This window comes from Narcine bancroftii, chromosome 13 (genome assembly GCF_036971445.1).
Source record: "Narcine bancroftii isolate sNarBan1 chromosome 13, sNarBan1.hap1, whole genome shotgun sequence".
NCBI classification, from domain to species: Eukaryota; Metazoa; Chordata; class Chondrichthyes; order Torpediniformes; family Narcinidae; genus Narcine; species Narcine bancroftii.
Genome location: NC_091481.1, coordinates 186,555 through 214,050, shown reverse-complemented (window position 1 = coordinate 214,050; position 27,496 = coordinate 186,555). Strand labels below are relative to the sequence as shown.

The window sequence follows — 27,496 nt, the reverse complement described above, 5'->3', positions numbered from 1 at the left end:
CTGGAGCAACTAGAGGAAACCTTTATAGTAAAATAGAAAACATGCAAACTCCACACAGACAGCACAAGATCAAGATCATACCCGAGTCACTGGGGCTGCATGGTAGTCCTTGATCCACTTTGACTCTGTGCCATCAACTGTTGGTCACACTCTTGAACATATTCAATAACTGAGCATCCTCAGGTCTCAGGGCACAGAACTCCAAAGATTTGTAATCCTTTGCATAAAATCTGACCATATTTCCATATTCCATAAATGCCTACCTCTCCTGCATTTATATCTCTTGGGTTTGGATTCTCTGCTGAGAGAATTCCACTGGTTATCATCTCCCTTGTAAATTGTTTGTAGAATCTAGCATCTTCCAAGTGAGTAAAGGCCAAGGCCGGCAAAGCTCACGTTGTTCTGCTTAAAATAAACAAGGTTGCGATGTGATGGGGATATTCAAATTGAGTGAGGGATCTTGGCAGAACAGATGGAAAGAAGCTGCTCCCATTCGTGGAAAGATTAAAAACCAAAAGGCAGATCTTGGGAGGTGATTGGCAAAGGGACTGCAGGCAGCAAGAGGAAAAATCATTTCCCCAATACATTTTCTGACAAATTGGACACAGATTAGTCACAATTTTCAGAAGGAAATTAGATCAGATACTGAGAGTGAAAACATGAAGACAGAGCCCTGGTCTCACAGAGAGAGAGGCAGGATTCAAAGGTTGATGTGGCTTCTGTTAACATAATATGATTATATAAAAAAACTGACGAAAAATGATCAGGTCAAAGATCTTATTTTATTGATTGTCATCGTATTTGTGTTTTAGGTTGAGGAATGGCTGTGCTTGACCTGTCATACTCAACGAGTTCTCAGTGGACAACTTGGAGAGTCTGGGAAAATGTCGTCCATGCTTCCAATGTCAGTAAAACAGTCATCACCTATGGTCCCTCCACCCGAACAACAACATTCTCAGCAAGATTCATCTTCAGTTTGTTCAGCATCTTCAAAAACCTTATCAGGGCAAGCAATGGTCCTTCAGCCCAAAGAAACAGAGCAAAAACAGGCAAGTCTTTCCCAGGAGAAAGAGGTAAAGAAAGCAGTCTCAAATATTCCAGCGAAACCAGAAGAAATATCAGCTGCAATCAAACAAGATGTATCTCAGTTTCAGGATCCACGCACCCCAAAGCCAGGCACTGGAGAGCAGCTTTCAGTTTCTGAGAAGAAGCAGCTCCAATCCATTTCGAAGAAAACAGAAGCAGCCAAGAAACCAGTCACAGATGTGCCGATGCCAATGCATTTGGAAACAGCTGTCAAAGATCCAGCAGCTGAAACAGAGAAAGTAATAACAGTAAGTAACGGAAGCAAAAATGGTAAAGAAAACCTTTTATCACCTTCTTGTCCTTCTTTCAAAATAATTCTTCAATGTGAATACAGAAACAGGCCCTTCAACCCACCTTGTCAGTTCTGAACAATTATCTCACCGTCCATCAACTTGGATACTTAAGACATGCCATCCATGCCCCAATCAATCTCTTAATGTCAAAATTGAACCTGTATCCACCCCTTCAGCTGGCAGCTCCTTCCATGCTCTCACCACCCTCGAAGTGAAGGAGTTGCCCTATAAGTTCCCCTTAAACATTTCCTCATAACAGTCTGTGGTGGCTAGTTCTCTAGTTCTTGTCTCATTCAACCATAGTGGAAAAAGCCTGCTTGCAATGATCTTTTCTGTACCCCATATGAGTTTGGATACCTCTATCAAATCTCCCCTCATTTTTCAATGCTTCAGGGAATAAATTCCTAAACTATTTAACTTTTTCTTGTAAATCAGTTCCTCAAGTCCCAGCAATGTCCTAGTAAATCTTCTCTGTACTTTTTCTATCTTATTAATATCTTTCCTGTAGTCAGGTGACTAAAACTGCAGATAATACTCCAAATTTGGCCTCACCAATGTCTTGTACAACTTGACCATGACATTCCAACTCCTATATTCAGTACTTTGACTGATGAAGGCCATTGTGCCAAAAACATTCTTCATGACCCAATCAACTTTCTTACCCCACTTTCAAGGCATTATGATCTATATTCCTGGATCTCTCTATTCTAATGCACTCTGCAGTGACTTACCATTTACTGTGCAAGTCCTCCACTGGTTTGTCTTCCCAAAGTCCAGCACTTCACTTTTGTGCATTAAATTCCATCTGCCATTTTGCACCCCATTTTTGCTGATCCAATTGACCACATTATCATCCAGGTCATTGATATGGATGACAAACAACAGTAGACCAAGCAATGTTCTCTGAAGCACACTAGTAGTTACAGACTTCGAGTCAGAAGTAATCATCCATTCCCACTCTCTGGCTTCTCCCATAAAACCAATGTCTAATCCAATTATATACTTCATCATGAATACAGTGTGACTGAACCATGACCGACCTCTCATACGGGAACTTGTTAAGGGCTTTATTAAAGTCGATATAGTCAACATCCACAGCCTTTCCTTCATAATGTTTCCTTGTTGCCTCCTCCAAAAACTTGATAAGATTGGTTAGACATGAACTGCCATGCATAAACTCGTGTTGACTATTTCCAGCATTTCTCCTCCTATTTCATTTTTCCAGCATCAGATTTTTTTTTTAAATGTTTGAGATTATTATACAGTATGAACAATAAATGTTATAGTTATTTTTGTCCAAATTTAAGTGTTCAAAAATCATAAGGATACATATTCATTTCAAATGAACACAATATCAATTTGCCAATTCAGTTTGAAAATGATAAATGAATGAGATGTACCCCAGTTTAATCATAACATGGGATGCATTTTCTAATACCACTTGTTCAGAAAAGTTGTTCAATGTATAAATGGGATGATTTATGCTAGCATTTTTTAAAAAGTAAGTTATTTTTGTTTCTGGTGATTCGGTGAAGGGAAAGCAAAATACAAATATGGGAAAAATTATTCCAAGCTATTTTGATCCAACCCCACTGTTCCAGCTTGTTTTAAGCATAGATGTGATGTTGAGGCTTCATAAGGCACTGATGAAATGTCACTTGGAACACTGTGAGCAGTTTGGAGCTCATCAAAGGATGTGCTGTTGCTAGAGAGTATTAGTGCAGATTCACAAAAATGATCCCAGGAATGAAAGGGATAGGTATGAGGAACCTTTGATCGCTTTTTGCCTGTACTCATTGAAATTTAAAGACAATGAAAGGGAATCTCATAGCAAATGTTGAAAAGCATGGACAGAGTAGATAGAGAAAGGTTGTTTCCATGGTCGGAGAGACTAGGACAAGACAGCACAACTTCAGGATTGAAGGGTGTTGGATTAGAACAGAGATGCAGAGGAATTTCTTGAGCCAGAGGGTGGTGAATCTGGAATTTATTGTCACAGGCAGTTGTGGAGACCAAATTGTTAGGTGTATTTAAAGGAGAGATTGATAGATTCTTTATTAACCAGAGCAGGAAAGATTATGGGGAAAATACGGGTCAGTGGAGCTGAGTTGGAAAATGGATCAGGTCCTGATTGAATGGTGGGGCAGATTTGATGGACTGAATTAGCCTATTTCTGCACCTACTTTTATTTGCTGTGGATTATTTATGCACACTAAGATAACTTATGGGGAGAGATTGAGTTCCCTGAGACAATACTCACGAGAATTTAGAAGGATGAGAAAGGAGATCTTATAGAAACTCATACAATTATGAAAGAAATTGATAAGATAGAAGCAGAGAGATTGTTTCCACTGACAGATGAAGTGGAACTGGGGAAGGGTATCGCCTCAAGATTTGAAGGAGTAGGTTCAAGACAGAGGTGAGGAAGAACTGTCCAATAAAGTTTTTTGTACAACAAGTCACACAGAGGACAGAAGTGCAGAATTCCAGAAAGTGATCAGTTGGTATAGAAAGCGGAAAGTTGCAAAGAGTATGAAATCTGTGGAATATTCTCTCCAAGAAAGCAGTTGAGGCAACCTCAGAAAATATATTTCAGGTGTTTAGTGTGCCAATATTTCTCCTATTTCTTATATTTTTCTAAATACAGTAAAATCCCTGGTATCCGCCACCTAAGGGGATTTGTAGTGGCCAGATAAGTTAATTTCCTGATTGGTTGAGACTGTGTGTTGCATGAATGGAGAACTAACTCTGAGGAGTGACAATTTTAAATTCACGTTTTTTTTTACCCATTTATTTTCCACAATTTTTTTGCCCGTTGCTTGAGGCTGCTGGTTGCTTGAATTCCAGATAGCAGGGATTTTACTGTTCTGAAGTATTTTAGATTAAAAAAACGTTCTGATTATTGTTTGTTTTTCATTCAATGACGTGCTGTGTTTCCAAAGCAGGAGAAAGAGGAAGACAAATCAGATTCAGCTGCACTACTTCAGCAGAGGAGCCCACAGGGTTTAAGTGATACAGGCTATTCATCTGATGGCATATCAAGCTCACTGGGTGAAATTACAACCACTCTTCAAAGTGAAGATAAAGACTTACTCAAAGAGCCAACAAAAAATGATTCAATTTCTCAGGAAAGTAGTCCTTCAAGTCCTTCTGATCTTGCCAAGTTAGAAAGCACTGTACTTTCAATTTTAGAAGCTCAGGCAAATACACAAAATAATGAGAAGCCAGGACAGTACAAAGATCCATACAGACTTTATACTGACCAAGAAAGAGAACAACACAGGCCAAGGACCTTGTCAATTACCCCTGAATCTTATAGCTCAGATGAAGAGGATCTGGAAGATATTCAGGAAGAAGATGAAGAAGGTCTGGAGGATGAGAATCACATTGATATGCTCCATAAAACAGAAGCAAGAGAAAGCTGTGGTTCTCAGGATGAAGCAGCCGTGCGGAGGCAGAGGTACGATTCTCTAGAGGACAGTAGTGAAAGCGAGCTCTCTCCCCGTCCTCATAGACAGAGAGCAATCAGTGTTGGATTCTCAAGCAGTGACAGCCACGGATCTGGTGATGAAGAAGAATTTATTCGAAAACAGATAATTGAGATGAGTGCAGAAGAATCTGGATCTGATGAGGATGAATATATCAGGGGTCAACTGAAAGAGATTAGTACAAAAGAGCGGTCTGAGAGCAAAGGATCAACTGTTAAACATAAACGCCTTTCCAAAAAAAGCAGCTTAAGCCATGATGATGAATCGGGGAGACGGCACTCATGGCATGATGAAGACGAAGATGATGAGAGCCCCGACACCAAGTACAGAGAGACAAAAAGTCAAGATAATGACTTGTCTCTTTCAGCTGGCGGAGGTCTTAGACGCTTTAAAACAATTGATTTGAACAGTTCTATAACCAATAAATATGCAGAAGGTTCTGAGAACAAAAAGGATGAATTATACTATGATGAAGAGCCAGAGCTGGAGATGGAAAGCTTGACTGATTCACCAGAAGACAGATCAAGAGGAGAAGGTTCTTCCAGTCTGCACGCAACTTCCAGCCTCACGCCTGGTACCTCCCCCACGTCTGCGTCATCTTTGGATGAAGACAGTGACAGTGGCCCGAGTCACCACAAGGTCCTTTCAGAGAGTAAGCAACAGCGAAAGGCTAGGCACAGATCACATGGTCCTTTGCTGCCGACTATTGAAGATTCTTCTGAAGAAGAAGAATTGCGGGAGGAGGAGGAACTTCTGCGAGAACAAGAGAAGCAACGAGAATGGGAACAGCAGCAAAGAAAAAGTTCAACAAAGAAATCTAAAAAAGATAAGGATGAGCTGAGAGCTCAGAGAAGGCGTGAGCGTCCAAAAACACCTCCCAGCAATCTCTCGCCAATCGAAGATGCCTCACCTACAGAGGAGCTTCGTCAAGCTGCAGAAATGGAAGAGTTGCATCGATCTTCGTGTTCTGAATATTCACCAAGTGTTGAGTCTGAATCGGAAGGCTTTGAAATAAGTCCAGAAAAAATTATTGTTGTCCAGAAAGTTTACAAGTTGCCCATGTCTGTCTCATTGTATTCACCAACAGATGACAAAAGTGCCAATGCCAAGTCTTTGAAAAGTGCAGAGGAAGCCTATGAAGCATTGATGCAGAAAGCAAGATTACTTCAAAATAAGAAAGGACCTGATGAAGTATTTGAAAAGGAGCCTTTATATGGGGGCATGTTAATAGAAGATTATATCTATGAATCTTTGGTAGAAGATGCTTATAATGAAAGCACAGATAATCATGACTTCAATACAGGGCAAGACACTGGTGCTGAATTGTTCCAAGGAGCTGAAAATAAATTAAGAACCCCAGATGAAATTTATGAAGAAATAATGAAAAAGTCACCTTCCTCCACTAATGCCCACACACGACCTTTAGAGGTGAGTCTCCAACAACAGCAATTGATTTCCACCACGCAAACTCGTGGAAATGCAGCTGTTCCACATTCATTGGCAGGCACTGAACCTTGTACAGACATGGATAGACACTTATTAGATGCTGACACCACATATGAAGAGCTCATGAAGCGGCAAAGGGCACTGTTAACTCCTGGAACCAGCCCAACACAGCCAAGTTCTCCTGAGTCCCCTGTGTCTGCTGGTTCAGATGCAACTCGTGTTTCTGTAACCACATTTTCATCTGCTTCCACAACAGCACGTGACCAGTTGATAACCTCAATGCCACGTTTTGATGCAGAGGCGACCCAAATGGCACTGACAGGAGGTAGGATGCATTCTATCCCAGATGTTAAAATTACACAGCACTTTACTGTAGAAGAAGACATTGAAACTGAACTTGCAGAACAATATGGTGTTGATAAAAGACATGATGTCCCAAAGACTGTGAAACACAAGAAACCAGAGACAACAGCCTGCTCTCTGCAAACCACAACAGCAACATGCACAGAATGTGTCACATCAACTTGCACAATTCCTTCAACTGTTCCTGCAGCCGAGACCGCTGCAGTTTGCTACACTGCACCTACTAGGGGAAACATTTCGACCACAAGTAAAGACACTGTTATTTCATCATCCCCGTCGACTGTAATAGATCCTGTAACATGTGCAATGGGAGGGACTTCTCAAGGATATCCTATTTCAGTCACAGCCCCTTCAGAGCTTGCAACTATGCCAGATCATAGAGTTATTTCTGTGCCTCCTAGTCTAGACAGTTCGGACCTTGCCTCCTCTGCCATTGTGGCATCATCTGTTGTAAATAATCTTTATGGTAAAGTTTCACCCTCAGTGAGTGTAACTCGATGTGGAACCCCAAGTGTAAGCCAACCAAGATTTAAATTTGCACAGGCTTCCATTCTGCCAGGATCGGAGAAGAGAAAAATAACTTCAACAACAGATTTCACCACTGCCACCTGTTCTGCCCCACAACCAGCGCAAACCACATCCTGGAATCCCTCTATACCTTTCAAAGTGGGCTCATTTGTTACAAGTCCAGCATTGCAATCTGATATAGACTCAGAGCTCCCTCCACCACCACCTCCACCTCCTCTTCCTCCTTTAACTTTTCAAAATCCCGTTATCATCCCAAAGAAGTCAGCCCAAGTTCAAGTTCCAGCCAGTGCAATACTTCATCCAATGCCACCCCCTGTCCCCCCAAAACCAGCCTCAATTCCCTCTGGATTGATATTCCCGACAAGGCCAATAGATGGACTGCAACCCGCAATGCCTCCAAAACCAACATTAACTCACCATCCCTTAACTGTGCATCGATCAAGTGAATTACAGCATAAAGCCTCAACATTGTCTTTGAACTTAACCTCACCAGGAGACTTTAAACCTATCTCACCAACGTCTCCTATGTCGCCTCTTTCAAACCGATCTTCTCCAAAGTTAACCTTGCATTCCCAAGCTACTTATGTGGTAATCACCTTGCCATCTGAGCCTGGAACACCCACAGAATCTATTACCTGCCAAGCATCTCCAACTCAGCTGGAAGCAACCTCCTCAAAATCACATGGTTTTGCCTGTTTACCATCTACAATATCCTTGGCTCACTTCACTCAGTCTTTAGAAACTCAGAAAATAGTTGAAAGAGGGAAAACAGAGACCGTTTACTTTTATCAGAGTTTGGCACATGGTGTTATATCAACAGTGGCCCATGAGCCATCAACTCATGTCACAAAAGTCCCTGTGGTGTACAATACAGTACCAAGCACAGGCGCATTGAGTGTCTCTATATCCATACCTCCTGACAGTAAATATTCTCAACAACCACACCTTCATCAAACTAGGAGAGCCTTGGACCATACAACCCCATTCTTAAGTGATGTGATTGATCTACGGACTTTATCATCTCTGGACACTGTCATGGCAGATCAAGGCATGGATTTATCCACACTCTCAATGGAAGGAAGAAGACAGGATTTAATAGTTGATGCTGGTGGTAGATGTCAGGGCAGTGTGGTTCAACCTGCCATTGTGAATCTAAGTACAGCTGGATCAGTGGATCAAATGCCATGTTCTACCTTGGCAGTGCCAACAGTGAGTGTCACTGCAGTTGCTTGCACTTCCGACACTACCCTTACTGCAGCGTCTGAGAGACCTGTGGATCTGGGACACGATGTGCCATTGCCACTTCAGCTAACGGCCAAGTTTGACGATGGAGCTGTTCCTCGTGGTCAGACAGCTGAACCCAGTGTGGCAGAAGTTCCCATCAATCTAACATGTGGTACCACTATACCAGCGGTGGGCTGGTCCGAACCATCAAGCATTGCCCCAACTGGCACCACAAATGGATGGATAGATGGACAACCTGCGGAGGTTGTAGCAGTTGACTTAAGCACCAGAAAACCTCACCGGATGATGGTAGCACTGGATGATTTGACATCTGGAATTGCTACTGGAATTGTGGACGAAGAAGATAAACCTGTTGATTTAACTGCAGGAAGACAGAGCGTTTGTTGTGATGTGGTTTATAAGTTTCCGTTTGGTCGTAGCTGTTCCTCTTTGGCGAAGGAACCTGCTTCTGCGTTGCCTGAAGATCGTTATGGGTACAGGGATGACCATTATGTGTACGATCGTAATGGATCCCATGGTTCCCGGGGATTTGGAAGTATGAAGCCTTCCATGTCTGATACCAACTTGGCAGAAGCTGGTGTGTTTCTGTACAAGAGCAAACACAGCTTTGACACTATTGGTGCAGCAGCAGATGGAGCAGTAGATCTGACTGCAGGAAAACTGACAGCAGGTCCGTATGATACAGCAACAGATCTCTCCTTTAAATTAAAGCAGCTTGGTTTCCCTCAACTTGTGTTGGCCTAATGCTTTCCTTTTACATCATTTCTCATTTATTTTTTTGTACATTTGGTTCCAGAATATTACGCATGAGGAATTAAATTGCAATTAACCTTTTATTTCATCGTTTTGTTTCAGCTGCCTGCATGAGCCTGCATGTTCTCTTCCTGATTGCTTCTGCTTGACATCCAGTTACAACATGATGAAGAAGAATTGCATGCACATTGTTTGCGTCACCTCGAATGAATGGCAATAATGAGCCCCCCCAAATTAATTTGAGTGTTTAGGCATAAACTGCATTTCTGACCCTATACTTACAGGTGAATTGGTGAACTATTCTACGGTTTGTACTCAGCCTCAAGACCAACTCTGCAAGGAAGCATTGGTCTATCCAGTGTCCGGACAACCCATTGGAGCTACGGAGGCTGCCGGACTGTCACGGTATTCTCAAGCAAGAATTGTACCAACGCTTGGAAGCTACTATGGTGTGCCAAGTATTTTACGGTCTTCTGGAGGTGTTGTTTATTCTTCAGTGGCAACCCCGATCCCATCTACCTTCCCGATTACCACCCAGCCAGGTTCAATCTTCAGCCACTCCCTTGGTCTCCACACCAGTGAAACCGCACCTTCAATATCAGAGTTACCCCATAGAAAAACAACCAGAGACCTGGGTGTTGGGTTTGCGTCGGGCTCAGACACATCAACCTTCCAATCTGTTGGCACAGACCCACTGCAAAGTGGGTCCCACACAGCAACAACTGCAGAAATGTATCAAGACTCCTCCAGAGGATTCATGCAGGCTGAAACTGATTTCATTCAGAAACACGACATTGACTCGCCAGCAGTTCCCAATCTCTCGCCCATTGTGTCTCCCGAATCTGAGGAGAACAAACTCTTGCTGATGGAAAGAGAAATGTTGGAGTTTGAGAAGATGAAGCAGATCCGCTTCGCCGAGGAGCTTGAGCGAGAGCGCCATGAGATCCAGATATTCCGAGAGCAGGAGAAGCTGATTGTTCAGCGAGAGCTTCAGGAACTCCAGACCATGAAACAACAACTCCTTTATCAGCAAGAGGAGGAACGTCAAGCTCAGTTCATGATTCAACAAGAAACCATTGTCCAGCAGCAGATGCAACTGGAGCAAATACAGCAACTGCAGCATCAACTGCAACAGCAACTTGAAGATCAAAAGATCCGACAGGTATATCAGTACAGCTATGAGCCCTCAGGCATGTCCGTGGCCCAGACAGCTGCAGATCAAGCCCATAGAGTGCCCCAGTACACATCAGCAGAAAATGGCCACTTCTGGCATTCCCATGATGGTGCTACCTCTGTTTCAGCTATGATGGGACTTGACGTCCCACAGACGCAGTCGTGGTATGCTATTCATTCTGATGGCATTCCTCAGCACATACCTCAACCCTGTCTGCCGAGCTCACTGTCTGAAATATCTTTGAAGGATGTTGATGTCAAAGATGGAAGACCGTTGAAAAAGAGAAGCTCTATGCCAAGGCTGCGATCTCATGGTACAGCTGATCCAGAAGACAATATGCAAGAGTCAAAATCGTACAAGAAGATAGTTGATAGTGGCGTCCAAACCGATGATGAGGAAGGGACAGAAAGACCCTATACCAGTCGGAGAAGAAGATCCAAAAAGAGTGTGGATTCCAGCGTTCAGACAGATGATGAAGATAACCAGGAGGATTGGGATATTCCCATGAGAAGGCGCAAGTCCCGTGTAGGAAAGTACGCTGGTGATGGTGCAGAGTTGGACAAAGCAAAGCGACTACATTTTGCAAAACTCTCCAATATTGCAGTACAGACTGTATCAGAAATTTCTGTTCAAACAGAACCTGAGGGAATAATAAGGACACCTGTAATAAGGGCTCAAATTGAGTCCAAGATAGAAATTGTGAAGCATATTTCAGCTCCAGAGAAAACGTATAAAGGTGAAAGCCTCGGTTGCCAGACAGAAGCAGATCCCAATGGGCAAAGTCCCCCATACTTGAGCACAGCATCACCCCAACAATCTGAGAAAAAGCGACCAACCCCATTGGAAATTGGGTATTCAAATCATCTTCGAGCGGACTCGTCGTTTCAAGTTGTTCCCTCCCCCCCCAAATCTCCCAAGGTATTGTACTCACCCATCTCACCAATGTCCCCAAATAAAGAACTGGAGGCAGTGTTTGAACCCTATGAGAAAACCTCTTCAGTGGACATAATCTCACAGAAACTAACAGCTCCAGGATCACCCAAGAGTCAGCCTTTAAGTCCTAGGGCCACCAAGGTGATGCAACGATCCATGTCTGATCCTAAACCATTGAGTCCTACTGCAGAAGAAAGCTCTAGGTTACATTTCCAATATAGTGACAACTACATGGTAAGTGTTCTACTACATTATAATTTCTCATTTTCTCTGAGATAAAATATCATTGTTCGTGAATAAGATATTGATTAAAATGTTTTTGATACTTCAGGTAATAGGACAAGCATCTTGTAGCAATGTGAACTGGTAGAGATTGGTTCTTTGTGTTAACAATTGGTAAAATACAGACCATAAGAGATGTTCTTGTCACTGTATAATATCTAACACAGGTAAACTTTGACGGTAGGTAGCTGGTTAGTATGAGTGACGCATAAAAGGGAAGAGCCTTATAATTAGAAAAGGTGAAAGGATGTTTGAATCTGTTTAAGTGCACGATTAAGCCATGCTGAGGGGTAGACCGCACAGACTCACCACTTTCAAACATTGGGGAATCTGTATTTTTCTGCCTGCGATTTGCCTAAGGAAGGCCACACCTTATAATTCATTGACACTTGGTTGACAGACACTGTGCAGCTGAAGCGTGATTCCAGTGTTGTGCGTTCAATTTCAGTATCCTTCTACCAAGCCATGAAAACCCTGCATTACTGACTAACTGTTTTGGAATAATGGAGGTAGTTGTGTTGAAAGGCTGTGGTGCATGTGCAAGTTACATAATGTCACCCTGCAGGCAGTGCAGCCCAAAGCAAACGATTCTTCAGTTCCAAATTACATTTGGAAGACCTATCATCCTGATTTTTAAAAAATGCACGGTAATAGGCCCTTTCAGCCCACGAGCCTGTCGCCCAATTACACACAAATGACCTACAAACCCAGTGCATTTTGAAGGGTGGAAGCACCCAGAGGAAACCCCCGCAGACAAGGGGAGAATGTATGAATTCCTGACAGCCTGGGATTCAAACCCGGGTTGCAGGGGATGTAACAGTATTGCGCTCACCATGCCGCCCAAATTTGATGCTCAATCCAGACCCTGTAGCTTAAATTGAGACACCTTATGATATTCCAGGCACAATGAGGTTGAAAGGACTGCTTCAGATTAGCCATAAAATTTGCCTGATTAATCTCTCCTTAACAATTCAAGACGTTTTAAAATTCTAGAATTAACAAGGATAGCATTTTACAAATTAAAAGCTTCAAAGCTCATTTCTTTTCACAGTCTACATCGTTCAAGGTGAGACCATAGCATCCATTCACAATGGGTAATGTTCCCAGAAATGGATAACAATTTTGGGAAAAATGTCAGATCTGTTGCAGTGAAACCCCTGGTATCTGAGACCAAGGGGGATTGGTAAATGTCAGATACGTATATTTTCCAATTGCTTGAGAATTACTCTTACAACGCCAAACTAATATACTTGCATTAAGAATAAACAGTTAAAAGATTTTTTTAAAAACCATACTGTACTTGCCCTGAACAAATGTCATTTACACAAATATATAAACCTTAAAATATTTTACTATATTTTCAGTCACCTTCTTTGAAAACATTTAACCGTTGCTGCATCTGCAGGTTCCTCCCCTTCCATGGAGCCTCCTGAAAGACGAACAATAACATTATAGATAATTAATCCCCTCTCCACCAAGTTTACAGATAAAGCCTCTGACTGGGGTGACTCTTACGAAGCAGAGAGTGGTGATACACCACTAGCCGACTGCAGGGGGAAACCTGTGTTCCTGCAGAAGAGCATCGGAGGACAAGGCAACACCTGGCCGGCTGTCAATCAGCTGACCTGAATGGACCAAGCCCCACCCTGTCGTCTGCCAACCACCCTCTGGGATATAAGCGAGATCTGGCCCTTCGAAGCCAGTTTCAGGGCTTGCAACAGGCATTCTCACACCCAGCTCCGTGGAAGTTTATGTTGAATAAAGCAAATAGAACACACTTTGTTTTGTGTGTTTGATTCTGTTTCATAGCGCACCACAATTTATTCAACATAAAATTTGAAGCTGCTATGGAGAAGCTCCTGAGTGCTGGGAGCCTTGAAATCGACCCATGGCATCTGGAAGCGCAGGCAGACTTCGAAATCTGGAAGCATATGGTCGAAGCAATCATCGAGGCACACACTGATGACGTACAGGACTCCGAAAGAAAAAGGCTCGTTTTACTCCGCTTGAAGCTGAGTCCCCAAGTCTTCCAGGCACTCAAAGACTTCACCTGGTGCTCGGAAGTGATGAACACCCTAGAGATAAACGTGGTCTTCGCAAGGTACCTTTTAAGTATTTGTGCCCAGCTGCCCAGAGAGATGGCCACGTCCTTCCTGGGAGCCCTACGTGAGTTAGCCCGACTGTGTCTTGTAGAACCCAGGGTGAATGAAAGGGAGGTAGAAAGATTGATCAGAGATGCTTATGCACGAGAGCTGTCAGGCAGAAGCTGCTAGAAGACAATATCAACTCCCTGGCCAAAAAAGTGGAGGTAGTCCGAACCAAGGAGGCAGCTGCCCTGCACACTGAAGCCTTCGACTCCAGGCCTCCACGTGGTAAGCACAGACAGCAGCTCTGGCCCAAGACCAGATGGTGGTCAAAAACATCGCTGCTGCAGGCGCCCAGCACCTTTGTAAGTCCTGTGGGTCCCGGTGTGGGTCAGATTTATAGATTGCGCCAAAACTGCCCAGTCAGAAATCAGTACTGTTCAAGATGTGACAAGAAAGGCCACTTCGCCAAAGTATGCTTTTCAAGGCCTGCCAGCAGCTCAGTGGCCCTCCCTCTCGGTCCCCACCACGTGCGGTTGCCGGGTGACGCCATTGCCCCTGCAGCTACTTCCGGACTCCCCAACCTCACCAGCCCTACTTCTAGCCTTTCCGGCAATGATCTCCATCTGCATGCCATGTGCCCAGACCAGCCATCGCCAGCGCCGCCTCGCTAAGACGCCACATTCGCGGAATACAATGATGTCACTTCCACCACCCATGATGCCATTACCAGCGCCGATGGTGTGATGCCACTTCCCTGGCACAACCAGTGCAGCTGGGAGGAAGCCCAACCATGCCACCGCCTCGCACCCCCATGCGGCGATGCCATCTTGGGCCGGACAAGCGCAGGCGCCACCGCCACCCTGGCCTACAATGAATACAGTACCGATGACAATGACGATGTGGTCAACACGGGAACTGACCAGGCTGCCCTATTGACGCACCCCATGCCTGCAGAGGATGCCGCTGGCCGCAACTCGCCTCTGCCATCGGGGAACGATGACTTGGACCCTGAGATGGACCTAGCAGCCACCACTCTGGCCAGGGACATCCCTCATGGCCTCGGGCGCTCCATGATGGATGTCAAAATCAGTGGGCAGGTAACGAAGTACCTTATCGACAGTGGCAGCACCGAGAATTTTATTCACCTGAGAGTGGCCCACTCCCTAAAACTCAAAATTCACCCCATCACCTCTTCTATCACTTTGGCCGCCCAGGTCCTAACTGTCAATACCCTCGGGTGCTGCTCTGCTGATCTGACTGTGGTGGGTGGGGGGGAGATATACTCCTGGTCATGCCCAAACTGTGCACCCCGGTCCTCCTGCGCTTAGACTTTCATTGCCACCTGCACAGCATCACCCTCGCCTTCAGGAGGCCCTTACCCCAACTCCACAGCGCGCTGTTAAACCAGCCCCAGCCAACCTGCGGCCTCTGCACTCTGCGCATCGCCCCTCCTGCTCTCTTCTCACACTTCATACCAGACTGCAAACTGAAAGGCACCAGAAGTAGGCACTATTGCGCAGTGGACAGAGACTTCATCAGGGCCGAGATGAGGCAGCTTCTGGCAGAAGGTGTCATGGAGCCCAAGTCCTGGTAGTCAAAGGGAGTAGCAAACCGAGGATGGTCATTGATTACAGCCAGAACATCAACCGGTCCACCCAGCTGAATGCCTACCCCTTACCGAGGATAGCCGACATGGTCAACGAGATGCGTAGAATTGGCCCTCGACCTTGTGCCGACCCATCCTTCCTAAAAAAAAGTGCTAAACCCTCCCTTCCCCATAACCCTCTATTTTCCTTTCATCCATGTCTAAGAGTTGTTTAAATGCCCCCAATGTTTCAGCTTCCACCATCATCCTCTGCAAGGCATTCCAGGTACCCACAACTCTGTGGGAGGGAAAAATTGTACCCCTCATGTCTCCCCTAAACTGCCTTCCATTAACTTTGTACATATGTCCTCTGGTGTTTGCTGATCTTACCCTGTCAACCGTGTCTATGTCTCTCATAATCTTATCGCATCTCCTCTCAACCTTCTCCAAGTCTATGCTCCAAGTGAAAATTCTGGCAGGACTGGACAGAGTGGATGCAGATGGGATGTTTCCAAGGATGGGAAAATCCAGAACCTGGGGCCACGGTTTGAGGATAATACGCAAACCATTTAGGGCCGAGATGAGGAGGAATTTCTTGACCCAGAGGGTGGTGAATCTGTGGAATTCATTGCCACAGAGGGCAGTAGAGGCAGGTTCATTAAATCTATTTAAGAGGGAATTAGATCTATTTCTTCAGTATCAGGGTATTAAAGGTTACGGAGAGAAGGCGGGGGCGGGGTACTGAACTTTAAGATCAGCCATGATCTCGTTGAATGGCGGAGCAGGCTCGAAGGGTCGAATGACCTACTCCTGCTCCTATCTTCTATGTTTCTATGTACCTATTTCTCAGTATATTCCACCAAGATGGAGAGAAACATGAAGCCTCAGCCTCCAGAGAAAGGAGAGTAAGTTTGCTCATAGTGTTGTTGACGGGGGATGGTAGAAAAATACACCAAAATGCTGCAGGAATTCAGCCAGTCTTCAGCATTTATAGACGAAGGGAAGTCTGGCTGGGTTCCTCCAGCTTTTCTGTTTTTACTGCAATCACAGCATCTGCAGACTTTTGTTTTTTCTCGACTGGGGAAGGAAGCCTCGTTTATGGTTAAACTGTTACATGACCCACATCATAAATATTACTCCACATATTCAAGGGACATGTACATGTTAAAGAAAATCATTTTTTCAACAGAAATATATCTTTAAGCATTTGTAAAATTAATTACTCTTTCACAATTTCATTAAAAGTGACTGAAATATTTTCCTACCTCTGGCAAAACTGAGAAGTTTTGATTTACTATTTGAACTATTCAGGCTGGAAAAATAGCTAATTATTGATTTATCATTAATCCAATTGAAGAGAGTGAATGGTAAAATAGTAAAGTGTATTCAAAATGAGGCCCTGAGACCTCTGGACCGTCTCCAAAGCCAGTATATCCTTCCTCAAATATGGAGACCAGAACTGGACTCAGTACTCCAGGTGCGGTCTCACCAGTACCTTGTACAGTTGCAACATGACCTCCCTACTCCTGAATTCAATTCCTCTCGCGATGAAGGCCAACATTCCATTTGCCTTCTTAATAACCTGTGGCACCTGCAACCTAACTTTTTGCGATTCATGCACAAGCCCTCCCAAGTCCCTCTGCACCACTTTCAATAATTTTCACCCTTTCAATAATATTCAGCTTTTTTATTTTTCTTGCCAAAGTGGATAACCTCACACTGACTAACATTGTACTCCATCTGCCAGACCTTTGCCCACTCATCCAGCTTAACTCTATCCCTCTGCAGACTCTCCACATCCTCATTACAATTTGCTCTTCCACTCAATTTGGTGTCATCCGCAAACTGGGCTACACCACATTTTGTCCCCTCCTCCAAGTCATCAATGTAAATGATGAACAGTTGTGGGCCCAGCACCGACCCCTGCGGCACCCCACTGACCACTCTCTGCCAACCTGAAAAACTCCCACTTATTCCTCCTTCTTAAAAAAAAAATTAAATTAAAAATTTCTTAAAAATAAAATGTTACTTCTTCTTTATCTGCAATTGCAATTGAAAGAATTAACTATTCTGTTTACACTTGCCACTCTTGGTTTTCTATGAATAGGTTTGCTCCCACAGTGAGTCATGGCCTGGCAGGTATTTCAGTGGTAACCATCTCTTCCTTTTGTTGTGTATTTCTGGCATGCTGTAAATGCAGCCACCATGTTTTCGATGTCCTTGTACAGGCCTGTCCAGTAAAACTGCTGATTTTGCTCTGAGTTTGCATTTCTCCGTTCCCATGTGGCAACTTAGTGTATTTTCTAGAGAATTCCTTTTTTCACTGTCTCTGGTATGATCAGCCAAGACTCTGCCAGCAGTACACCGTTCTCCAGGGATACATGGTCCCTGACAGACTAATACTGACGTATTGTAGGCTGCCTCTATTTTATCATTTCTGGTCATCCCTGTATCACCTGTTGCTAGAGCAGCTACAGCACTTCATCCTTAGCAGTTTCTTCTTTAATCAGGTTTAGTTTGTTTCTAGTCACACTGACGAGGTGATGTACCTTGATCTCCATGTCTTTCATTTCGTACTTTTCTTGGGGAAAGACTTGACAAGGCATCAGCGAGTACCATATCCTTCCCTGGCCTGTACTTCAAGATGAGGTCATAACATTGGAGCCAGAGGAGAGGCCTCGATAATCTTGCTGGTGCCTACCTGAGGTTCTTGATCTGGATGTGTTCCAGCGGGCGATGATCACTCTGTACCATTGAGGAATTTGTGGAAATTTTCACGCCCATATACGACTGCCAGCAGCTCTCTTTCAATATTGGCAGATCGGGTCTCTGCTCTTGTCAGGGCCTTTGAGGCAAAGGTGATCAGTTTTCGTTCCTGCACCAATGCTGCTCCAAGGCCTCTGATGGAAGCGTCTGCTTGTAATGTGACAGCTTTTTTTTGTGTCTTAGTAGCTCAATTATATTTCTCAGCAGAGCAGCTTGTCAAAATTTTGTTGATGCGATGGTGACTACTGAAACTCCACATCCTCTTTCAGCAACTCTCTGTGTGGTCTGATGCGTGGGGTAAAGGAACTCATGTACTGGACCAGGTCAAAGAAGCTTTTTAGTTCCTTTATGTCCTTTGGGTGTTTCATTTCCGCAGTGGCTGTTGCCTTCTCTGGGCTTGGCCTGACCCCAGCAAGTGTGTCCGCCATTCGGAAGAATTGGCGCTTCTTCTCCTTAATGATGCATTTGTCTGCATTGAGTTTGATGCCGGCCCCTCTTGTTCTCTCCATGGCTTAGTGTAGATGAAGATTGTGGGTTTTCCCGTCTCCACCAAAGACCTGGATGTCGTCTGCGATGCCGACGGTGCCCTTGCATCCCCTGTTGGTCTCATCTATCTTTTGCTGGAAGACGTCTTGGCTCACCTTTAGGCCAAAAGGTTGTTGCAGGAACTTGTTCCGGCCAAATAGAGTATTGAATGTACTGAGCAGTGTCGATTCTTCATCCAGCTTCACGTTCCAATATCTATTCTTTGCATCTAGCTTGCTAAAGATTTTGGATCCTGCTAGTTCAGAAGTGATGTCTTCCAGCATTGATGTTGGATACTGATCTCTTTTGATTGCTTGGTTTAAGTTTTTGGGATCCAGACATATCCTCAGGCAGCCATTCAGTTTTTCCTTTATTACAATGGAATTCATCCAGTCAGTTGGCTCGACCACTTTCACCATCACTCGTTTTTCTTCCATTTCTTCGAGCTCCTGCTCTAGCCTTTGTTTCAGCTCTTTTGGCACCTTCTGTGGAGCATGGATTCTTGGTTTACATTATGGGTCTATGGTTATGTGGTATTCAAAATTTCCAAAGCACCCAACTGTGTCATCAAAGCATTCAGGGTACATGTCCATGGCCTTGTTTGTGATCAGAGGGCATTGCTCAAGCGGGATGTTGCTATTGATCATCTTGCACATTTTCTTCTTCCTGCTCTCATTGTTTACAGAGATTAGTTGTAATTCCTGACAACTATCCAGGCCTAGGATTGCTGGTCGCTGGCGTCAACCACGAAGAATGTGAATATGATGCTCTTTCCTTTATGTCTGCATTTTATTTGGACTTTTCCTAGATGTTTAATTATGGGGCCACCATAGGCTGTGAGCGTGACACTTATGGGTTCTAGTGTGCCCTCCTTCAGGTACCTGTTCACCATGTTCTCGGGGAACATTTGACGGTACAGTCTGAGTGGGAGGACCTTGCTTTGGGATCTGATGTCCAACTTTATTTTCAAATTGAATATTGTCAGATTGTTTCCGACGTTTTGTTTCACTTGGATCGTGGTGTGCAATTCACTTTTTTCTCCCTTCCCTTTCTTGGACGTCTCATGGAGGATATTGTTTCTATATCGAGCGTCAGTGTGTTGCTTCCCTCGATATGGTGTCTGTATTCTTGTTTTCTCTCTCTTTTTGTGCCAGGCCTACATATCTTTTCCCAATGATCGACCTTCCCACACGTCCTGTGCTTCGAACCATATGCAGAGCATTTCTTGCAGTCATCAAAAGGGTGAAGTCTGCCCCACCATCTACAGTTCTCAGATGTCTGCAGCTTTATCTGTGTGTGCTTTATGGCATCAACCCTTCTATCACTGTGCTGTGTGTTGGCCTGCATGAAGAGGGATTGCATTTGCCTCTTAGTAGCCTCAAAGGCCTGAGCTGCATCTATGGTATCTGCTAGTTTCAAGCTATCTTTTCCTCTGAGAGCTTTCTGCAGCTTCAGGATGAACACTTCCCCAAATTAGTTGTTTACTATTCTCTCCTCTATTTCTTTGAACTTGCATTTTGCAGCAATATTCTTTAGTCTTGTAAGGAAATTATCTACTGACTCGTCAGGCTCTTGTTCTAATCCCTGGAACTTGTATCACTTTATTTTATGGTTGGATCACAGTTCTAGACGAGAGGAGAATTTTTAAAATAACCTTTCCCAGCTATTAAATAGGTCTAGTCCTCACTCCCTTGTCCAAAGAAGGATGTAACTAACCTTTTCCTCTGGTGTAGCTCCCTTGAAGAAACTTTTGACTGCCAGGTTGCACTTCTGCTTTAACGCTTTGAAAGCCTCTATGATGTCGTCAATTCCCCATCTGCTGCTGCAGCCATGTTCTTCTCCAGCACTGGTCGTCAGATAATGGTGATTTTTCTTTGTTTCCTTCTCTATGTGTTTATTTCACATTTTTTTTCTCTATGGTGTGGGTTTCAATCGATTCCACCGCTGCCACCATGTTGTGTCGTTTGTACCATCAGAAGTCTTTATAAACACTTGAAAGGCCTGTAAGTTGAACAGCACATTTCTTTACTCACATTCTGCTGCTGGGTCACACATTGATACAATGTGTCTCACTGCGCGTGCACCACTCTCATGTGATGTGGCTCTTACAGTGATAGTGTTCATACTCTAGCATAAAATAGTCCCAGATTTCCTCAGTCTATAACAGCGAATAAAGACGGGAAGGCACACAAGCAAGCAGGGAAAGGGTGATGGCTCTGAAAATGGAAAGGGAAGGGAATGGAGAACTGGAGGAAAGAAGACAGAGGGCATGGGAAGGGAGGGAGAATGGGGAGTAGGTCAGCAGAAATCAGAGAAGTTGATGTGAATGCCATTTGATTGGAGAGTGCTCAGGCGGAATATTAAGTGTTGCCCCTCTAATTTACGGGTGGTCTTGGTTTGACTACATGAGGCTATGGACAGACATGTCAGCATGGGAGTGTGGTTCAGAATTGAACTAGTTAGCCACTGAGAGATCCCTGACACTGATATGGACCGAGCGAAAATTCTTAACCAAGCTATCTCCTGTCTGTGTCCAGTCTCATTGATGTAGAGAAGGCCACAACAGGAGCACTAGATGCAGAAGAAGACTCCTGTGGATTCACAAGTGAAGTATTTCTTCACTTGGAAGGACTGTTCAGATTCTGATCATGAGAAGAAAAAAAAGAGGGTTATAGTCCATAACTTTGGGAAGAGTTAAATCGATGGTGGAGTACATTTACATCGTCTGACACCACATCATGGACTGAACAGTTTTATCTTTGTATGTTGCACAAAGGGAGATGCTGGAGGTCAATGATCTTAGTTCTAGGACATCACTGCACAAGTTCCTCAGTGGAGTGGTATGAGAAAAGCACTTCCAGCAAACAATGGCCCAGCCAGTGAGTCTTGCATCAATGGTGGGCTTACTAGGGACAGGATTTATGAACATTATTACAGAGAGTTAACATGGCTTTGTGAAGGACAGGACATGCCTCATGAGTCTACCTAATTATCCAGGAGGTGACCGAAGGAATTGATGGTCAGTAGAGTAGTGGATGGGGTGTATATGGATTTTATTGACATTTGACATGGTTTCCCATGGAAAGCTCATCCAGAAAGTCATGAGGCATACAAGCTAAGATGAAAATATAGTTTCATGGTTTTTGTCGCGAGGAAGAGATCCATGTTGAATTTGAGATGTTTTATTTGCATGCTTTGATTTTCTGACTGTATTTGTGAAGAATGTAAAATGCAGACGCTTTCAGCAATGGTTTTGTGGCTGGCAGAGACATCAAGAATTGGATGGAGAGTTGATTATTCTCAGAAAGGATAAATTGAGCTGTGAATGAAATAAGAATGCAATGATTTACCTCAGGGGGACACAAGAAATGGAATAAGAATTACTTCTTGATTTCTCTGCATACATATATCCATATATACAACAGGATCCAGATCAGTTGGGAATGTGGAGAAAGGAATAGCAAATGGAATTTAACTTTAACAAATGTGAGGTGTTGCACTTTATCAAGTCAGACCAGGGCAGGATTTACACAGTGACTGACAGGATTCTGGAGAGTGCTGCACAAGAGAGAGATCGAGAGGTAGAGGTGCATAATTCCCTGGAAGTAGCAACCAAGGTGGTGCTATGACTTTCAAGCTTGAGTTACATGGAGAAACAGGATTGACTGGGACTTCATTCCTTGAAGTTTAGGAGACAGAAGGGTAACCAAAATGGCAAAATCATGAGGGGAATGGATAAAGTGAATCCACACAGCCTTTATCCCAGGGAAGTTGACCTAGAATTAAAAGGCATATCTTTAAGTTGACGAGGGAGAGACTTACAAGGGACCAAGTACCAAAGTGTTCCCTCTGAGCATGGTCTATATCTGGAATGAACTATTGGGCGCAGGTACAGTTATGAGTTTCAAAAGACATTTGGACAGATATATAGATAGGAAAGATTTGGAGAAATAGGAGCCCTCGTGTGCATAGATGAGTTGGGCCAAAATCCAGGCGCTGTGTTTGAATTCAATGTGGCTAGGTTTAATTTATTTTTTCTTACAATGGACCAGAGTTGATGCACCTATTGATTAATGTTTTGACTACCTCACTGATTCTGATTTTAATCAAATTGAAAAAATACCAGTTGAACTGAAAGTAGCTAATTGGGCTGAAACCATGAATCTAAATCTTCAAACAATGGTTTCTCTGATGAACTGCATTCCTCAATATGGATGCTGCCTGACAAATTGAGGACCTCCAGCTCATAGATTCCAGCATCTGTTGTTGTATTTATCTAAATTTGCAAGCACCATTTCTATTCTATTGCCTGAATGTCTTAACTAACACTTCCTCTTCAGTCTTCCAAAGATTTGGAGATACTTCAATTCATATCAATTCAATAACCTAATTTTAGCAACTATATCACTTAACCACAGGAAGCTTGTTATGTCAGATTGTCTTCTGGATGCAAAGGCAAGTAATTGATGGTGTTTAGTCATGAGAGACATCGCTGGCAAAGTCTGAAAAGCATAATATGTCAGATTATAGCATAGTATATTCCTGAAGTGGAATGAGATATATTTGGGTTTCATCTAGTCATTGCACTTGGTTGCATTTTCTTGACCTCAAGAAGCAAAAATCATTTGTGCCATTTATTCTTATTTCAGACGAAAAATTCTCAAAGTATCATTCCGCTGGGTACTCAGAAAAAAGTGAAACGAACTCTTCCCAACCCTCCTCCAGAGGAGGCTGGTGCTGCAGGGAGCCAGGCAGTGTTCTCCAGTGTGAGCTCTGTTTCACGGAGGCGAGTCTGTAGGACAAACACCATGGCCAGAGCTAAAATTCTCCAGGACATTGACAGAGAATTGGAGCTTGTGGAAAGAGAATCCTCTAAACTCAGGAAAAAACAGGCAGAGCTGGACGAAGAAGAAAAGGAAATTGATGCCAAACTGCGATATTTGGAAATGGGCATCAATCGAAGAAAAGAAGCTTTGCTGAAGGAGAGAGAGAAAAGGGAACGAGCGTATTTACAAGGTGTGGCTGAGGAAAGGGATTACATGTCAGACAGTGAAGTTAGCAATATACGGGAAACCAGAATGGATGAGCATGGACTGGAAAGGCCGAGGACTGCACCGCAGCCTGATTATGATCAGTTTATTTCCTCTCAAACCCAGTCTCAAGCTCAATATGCAACCACTCCAAGCCATTACACACAGTACCAATTCTCCAGTTCAACACCCAAACATACCCAAGCACAATACCATCAGCAAATGACTCCCTTTCAAACCCAGCCTACATATCAAGCTGTCCCCACCATTACTTACCAAGAACAGCAGTCTCCTGCATCTCAAGGCCATTCCACAGCTTATCCACATACATCACAAGTGGTAATGATTCAACAAAAACCCAGGCAGACAGCAATTGTTGATTTAGAATCCAAAATAACTACAAATTATGAGGTGATCCACAATCAACCTGTTCGAATGGCCTCCACTTCTACAGACACCACATATGCAGTTCCTCATTTGAGTGATAAATACAGCAATTTAGACCTTAGACTAGGGTTAGATGAAAGAGCAACCATGGCAAGTCGTCCAATATCAAGCATTTCTGCAGATTCCTATTATACTGACCTTGAACACCACACACCCAGGAACTATGTTTTGATTGATGACATTGGAGAGCTCACGAAAGGATCTACTTCTCTTGCTCCTGGTTTTAGCCTTCACAATATCCAGAAGGAAGTACAAAAGAGTGAGCATCTTCTCCGTGCCAGTGAAGCACGCAGAGCTGGAGATGTGAAGGATTACATCGGAACACTGCAGACATCTTCCCGGTTAAATTCCTATGGGAAAGCAGAAGAGGATTCCATGGAGGACCCTTATGAGCTGAAGCTTTTGAAGCAACAAATCAAACAAGAATTTCGCAGAGGTACGGAAGGTTTAGAACACCTTTCTAGCCTCCCTCACTATTACCAAGGAGACAGCAGCTACCGGCACTTTGCTAAGTCTGAGAAATATAGCATTAGCAGGCTTACACTAGAAAAACAAGCTGCAAAACAATTGCCACCATCTTTTCTTTACCAGAAGCAAAGCAAGCACAAAATGCAATTGCTGGATCCAAAAATTTCAAAGATTTTGCCAACTCGAGATGTAGAGGCAGAGTATGCCAGTTACTTGGGCAGTATGCCATCAGCAATTGGGGTTAGTTCCAGGGCAAGACTTATTCAGGATGACCTAACATTTGGACTAAGAAAAAATATTCGTGACCAGCAAAAGTTTCTAGGGCCAGCTATCAGATCAACTTTAGATGATGAAATTGACAAAGCTTACACAAGTGGGACAAGATCCAGGCCCACATCAGTTTATGGACTTGATTTGTCAATTAAAAGAGATCCTGCCAGTACATCGCTACGAATTAAAAATCAGGAAAATTATCCATTCGATACGGCCTATGCACATAGTACACCTGCACGAACTAAGCCATCAAGTTTGCCCCTCAGCCACAGCAGGGGGAGAATTCCCATTGTGGCCCAGAATTCAGAAGAAGAAAGTCCTCTGAGCCCTGTGGGACAACCAATGGGAATGGCTCGTGCAGCAGCAGGCCCCTTGCCACCGATATCAGCTGATACAAGGGAGCAGTTTGGCTCGAGCCACTCGCTGCCCGAAGTGCAACAGCACATGAGAGAGGAATCACGGACCCGTGGATATGACCGTGATATAGCATTCATCATGGATGACTTTCAACATGCCATGTCAGACAGTGAAGGTAAAATGGAATCCAAATTTTGTATTTTCATCAACAAAATGTATCTTAAATGCATGTCCATAATTCTGTTCACTTTTGTAGACTCTTACCACTGTTTATTTGTATTTGTGTATTCATGCATCCTTCAGCAGAGAAAAGTTTCCCGGAGAGCATGTTGTATTTCAGATCGTGTCTTATGTGTAAGGAAGTTAGAATGTAATGATTTCATGTTTAGGTCTACACAGCACCTCTTATCTGCAATGATTTTGTGAAGAACAGTCTTTGTGCAATTTTGCTCTTTCTCTGGGGTCCACATTTTATCATCGTTGGTTTCTTTTCATTTCCATTCATGGTGGATCCATCGAGAAATTATTTGTGAAGAAGTATGGGACTCTGCGGCAGGATTTCATGATGTTTGGATGCAGAAAATCATTTGGTTTCTAATGGGGACCATCCCTGCAGTATTTCTTTCACTGGTGGAAGAGTTGAGTTTCAATCACTTTGAACTGACTTTGACACAGAAAGACAAAATTCTGCCAATTTATTTAGCAATGAATTACTTCTATATTCAGAAATTGGCTACACAAGAAAACTGTCAATTCATTTTCGATCAAAAATATTTTTTTAAATTGTAGAAATTTGCAGTGTTCTCTGAGTCAGAGGATTATTGAGAGTTTTGGGTAGCCTGAGGTTTGAGCATGCCCTGAGTCAGCTTCAAGTGAGGCAAAAATGGCATCCTGAACTCAAAATGTTTTGTGGCCGAGTCTTCGGTTTGTTTCTCAGTTTGGAATTCACTTCTTGATTTAACCTACATTTCCCAGTGATTTTGTTGATACTTTTATTGACAAAGGGTCCAGATCCTTTGGGGCATTCTGAATGTTGCTGCTCATGTGCACTTTTCAGTCAATGACTGCCCCAGATTTTAGTTTGAAATTGCTGATTAATTTCACAGCCAGAGATAACTGCAGTGAATTTTTTGGCTCCCTGCATCACATATAAATAAAATAGCACCTGAGGAGCTTCACTTCTCTGACACGACTTCTTTTTTCTTCTTCCTGCTCTTGCTTGAGACCGAACAGGGCTTTGCACAGCACGGCATCGATTCACCGAATCCAACCAAACTAAGTTCATTGAAATCAATTGTGAGTTGAATGATTGGGCTGGACTTGCAGCTTTGTTAAATTGAGTTTGCGAGCTAATGAAAGGACACTGAGTGACATTCTATGGAACATATGCAAGGCATGGTCAGTGGTTCTTGGGAAGATTGGTTTACTGAAAATTCAAAACTAAAATATGGACACCATGGTTACTGGGTCTTGAGTTCCAATGGTTCAACGAGAAACACTCAAGACTTGAAGCAACATGATGTTCTAACGAAAGACGTGAATGCTTCAGGTTTGACATCGACAAATCCCAAATCCAATATTGTTGTGTGGTGCAGATTTTAGGCATTGAGCTGGATTTGTCGATCAGCCCTCAATCAAATAATGTTCCTCAAAAGATGAAGGATGGATTTCTGATGGATTCACTATCAGTGGCTGAAAATCTGGCCTTTGGTAATTGAGGCGAAGGTGATGATAATACATGGGTGACATTAACTGTCAGCAAGAATGGGTTCAGCAGCTCATTTCTCATTCAGAATACGACATTTTCATTTTCAATCAAATAAATGCATGTTTCCTTGAATCTTTAGCAGAATTTATGTTGTCCTGATTAGTTTCTATTTTCACATCACAACTTTGGAATTTAAATTGTTTTAAATTATATATTTTTAAATTTAGACATAGAGCACGGTAACAGGCCCTTTTGGCCTATGAGCCCATTCTGCCCAATTCCACCCGATTGACCTATATTTTGAAGCATGGGAGGAAATCAGAGTCCCCAGGACCCAAGAAGAGAACGTAGAAACTCCTTACAGACAGCGTGGGATTCGAACCCTCACCGCTGATGGTGGAACAGCATTGTGCGAACTGCTGCACTAAACTCAATAAAGATATTTTGATCAATTTATCTGATCCTAATCCAAATTTAGAATGATTGTTTCCATTTTGTTTTGACTTAATATTTTACACAAAAAATTACAAAAATTGGATTTATTCACTGTATCCCAATGCAAAAACATTGATCCCATTAATATTTCAACATGAGGTGGTTTGCACTCCTTGACTCCCCAATTAATGAATCTTCAATGTTGTAGATTGCGCTTTGCAATA

The 27,496-nt window shown here is 43.3% G+C and overlaps 1 protein-coding gene across 1 annotated transcript in view; it reads left to right on the top strand.

Moving 5' to 3' along the window:
- Positions 1-778: 778 nt before the first annotated feature.
- Positions 779-27,496, top strand: part of LOC138748701 (protein piccolo-like) — a 191,736-nt gene continuing 165,018 nt past the window's right edge. Inside the window, exons 1-4 of the mRNA XM_069909320.1 lie at positions 779-1,334; positions 4,322-9,183; positions 9,440-11,543; positions 23,204-25,304. Coding sequence (XP_069765421.1) covers positions 885-1,334; positions 4,322-9,183; positions 9,440-11,543; positions 23,204-25,304 — 9,517 coding nt within the window. The 5' untranslated portion in view covers positions 779-884. The remainder of the gene's footprint in view (positions 1,335-4,321; positions 9,184-9,439; positions 11,544-23,203; positions 25,305-27,496) is intronic.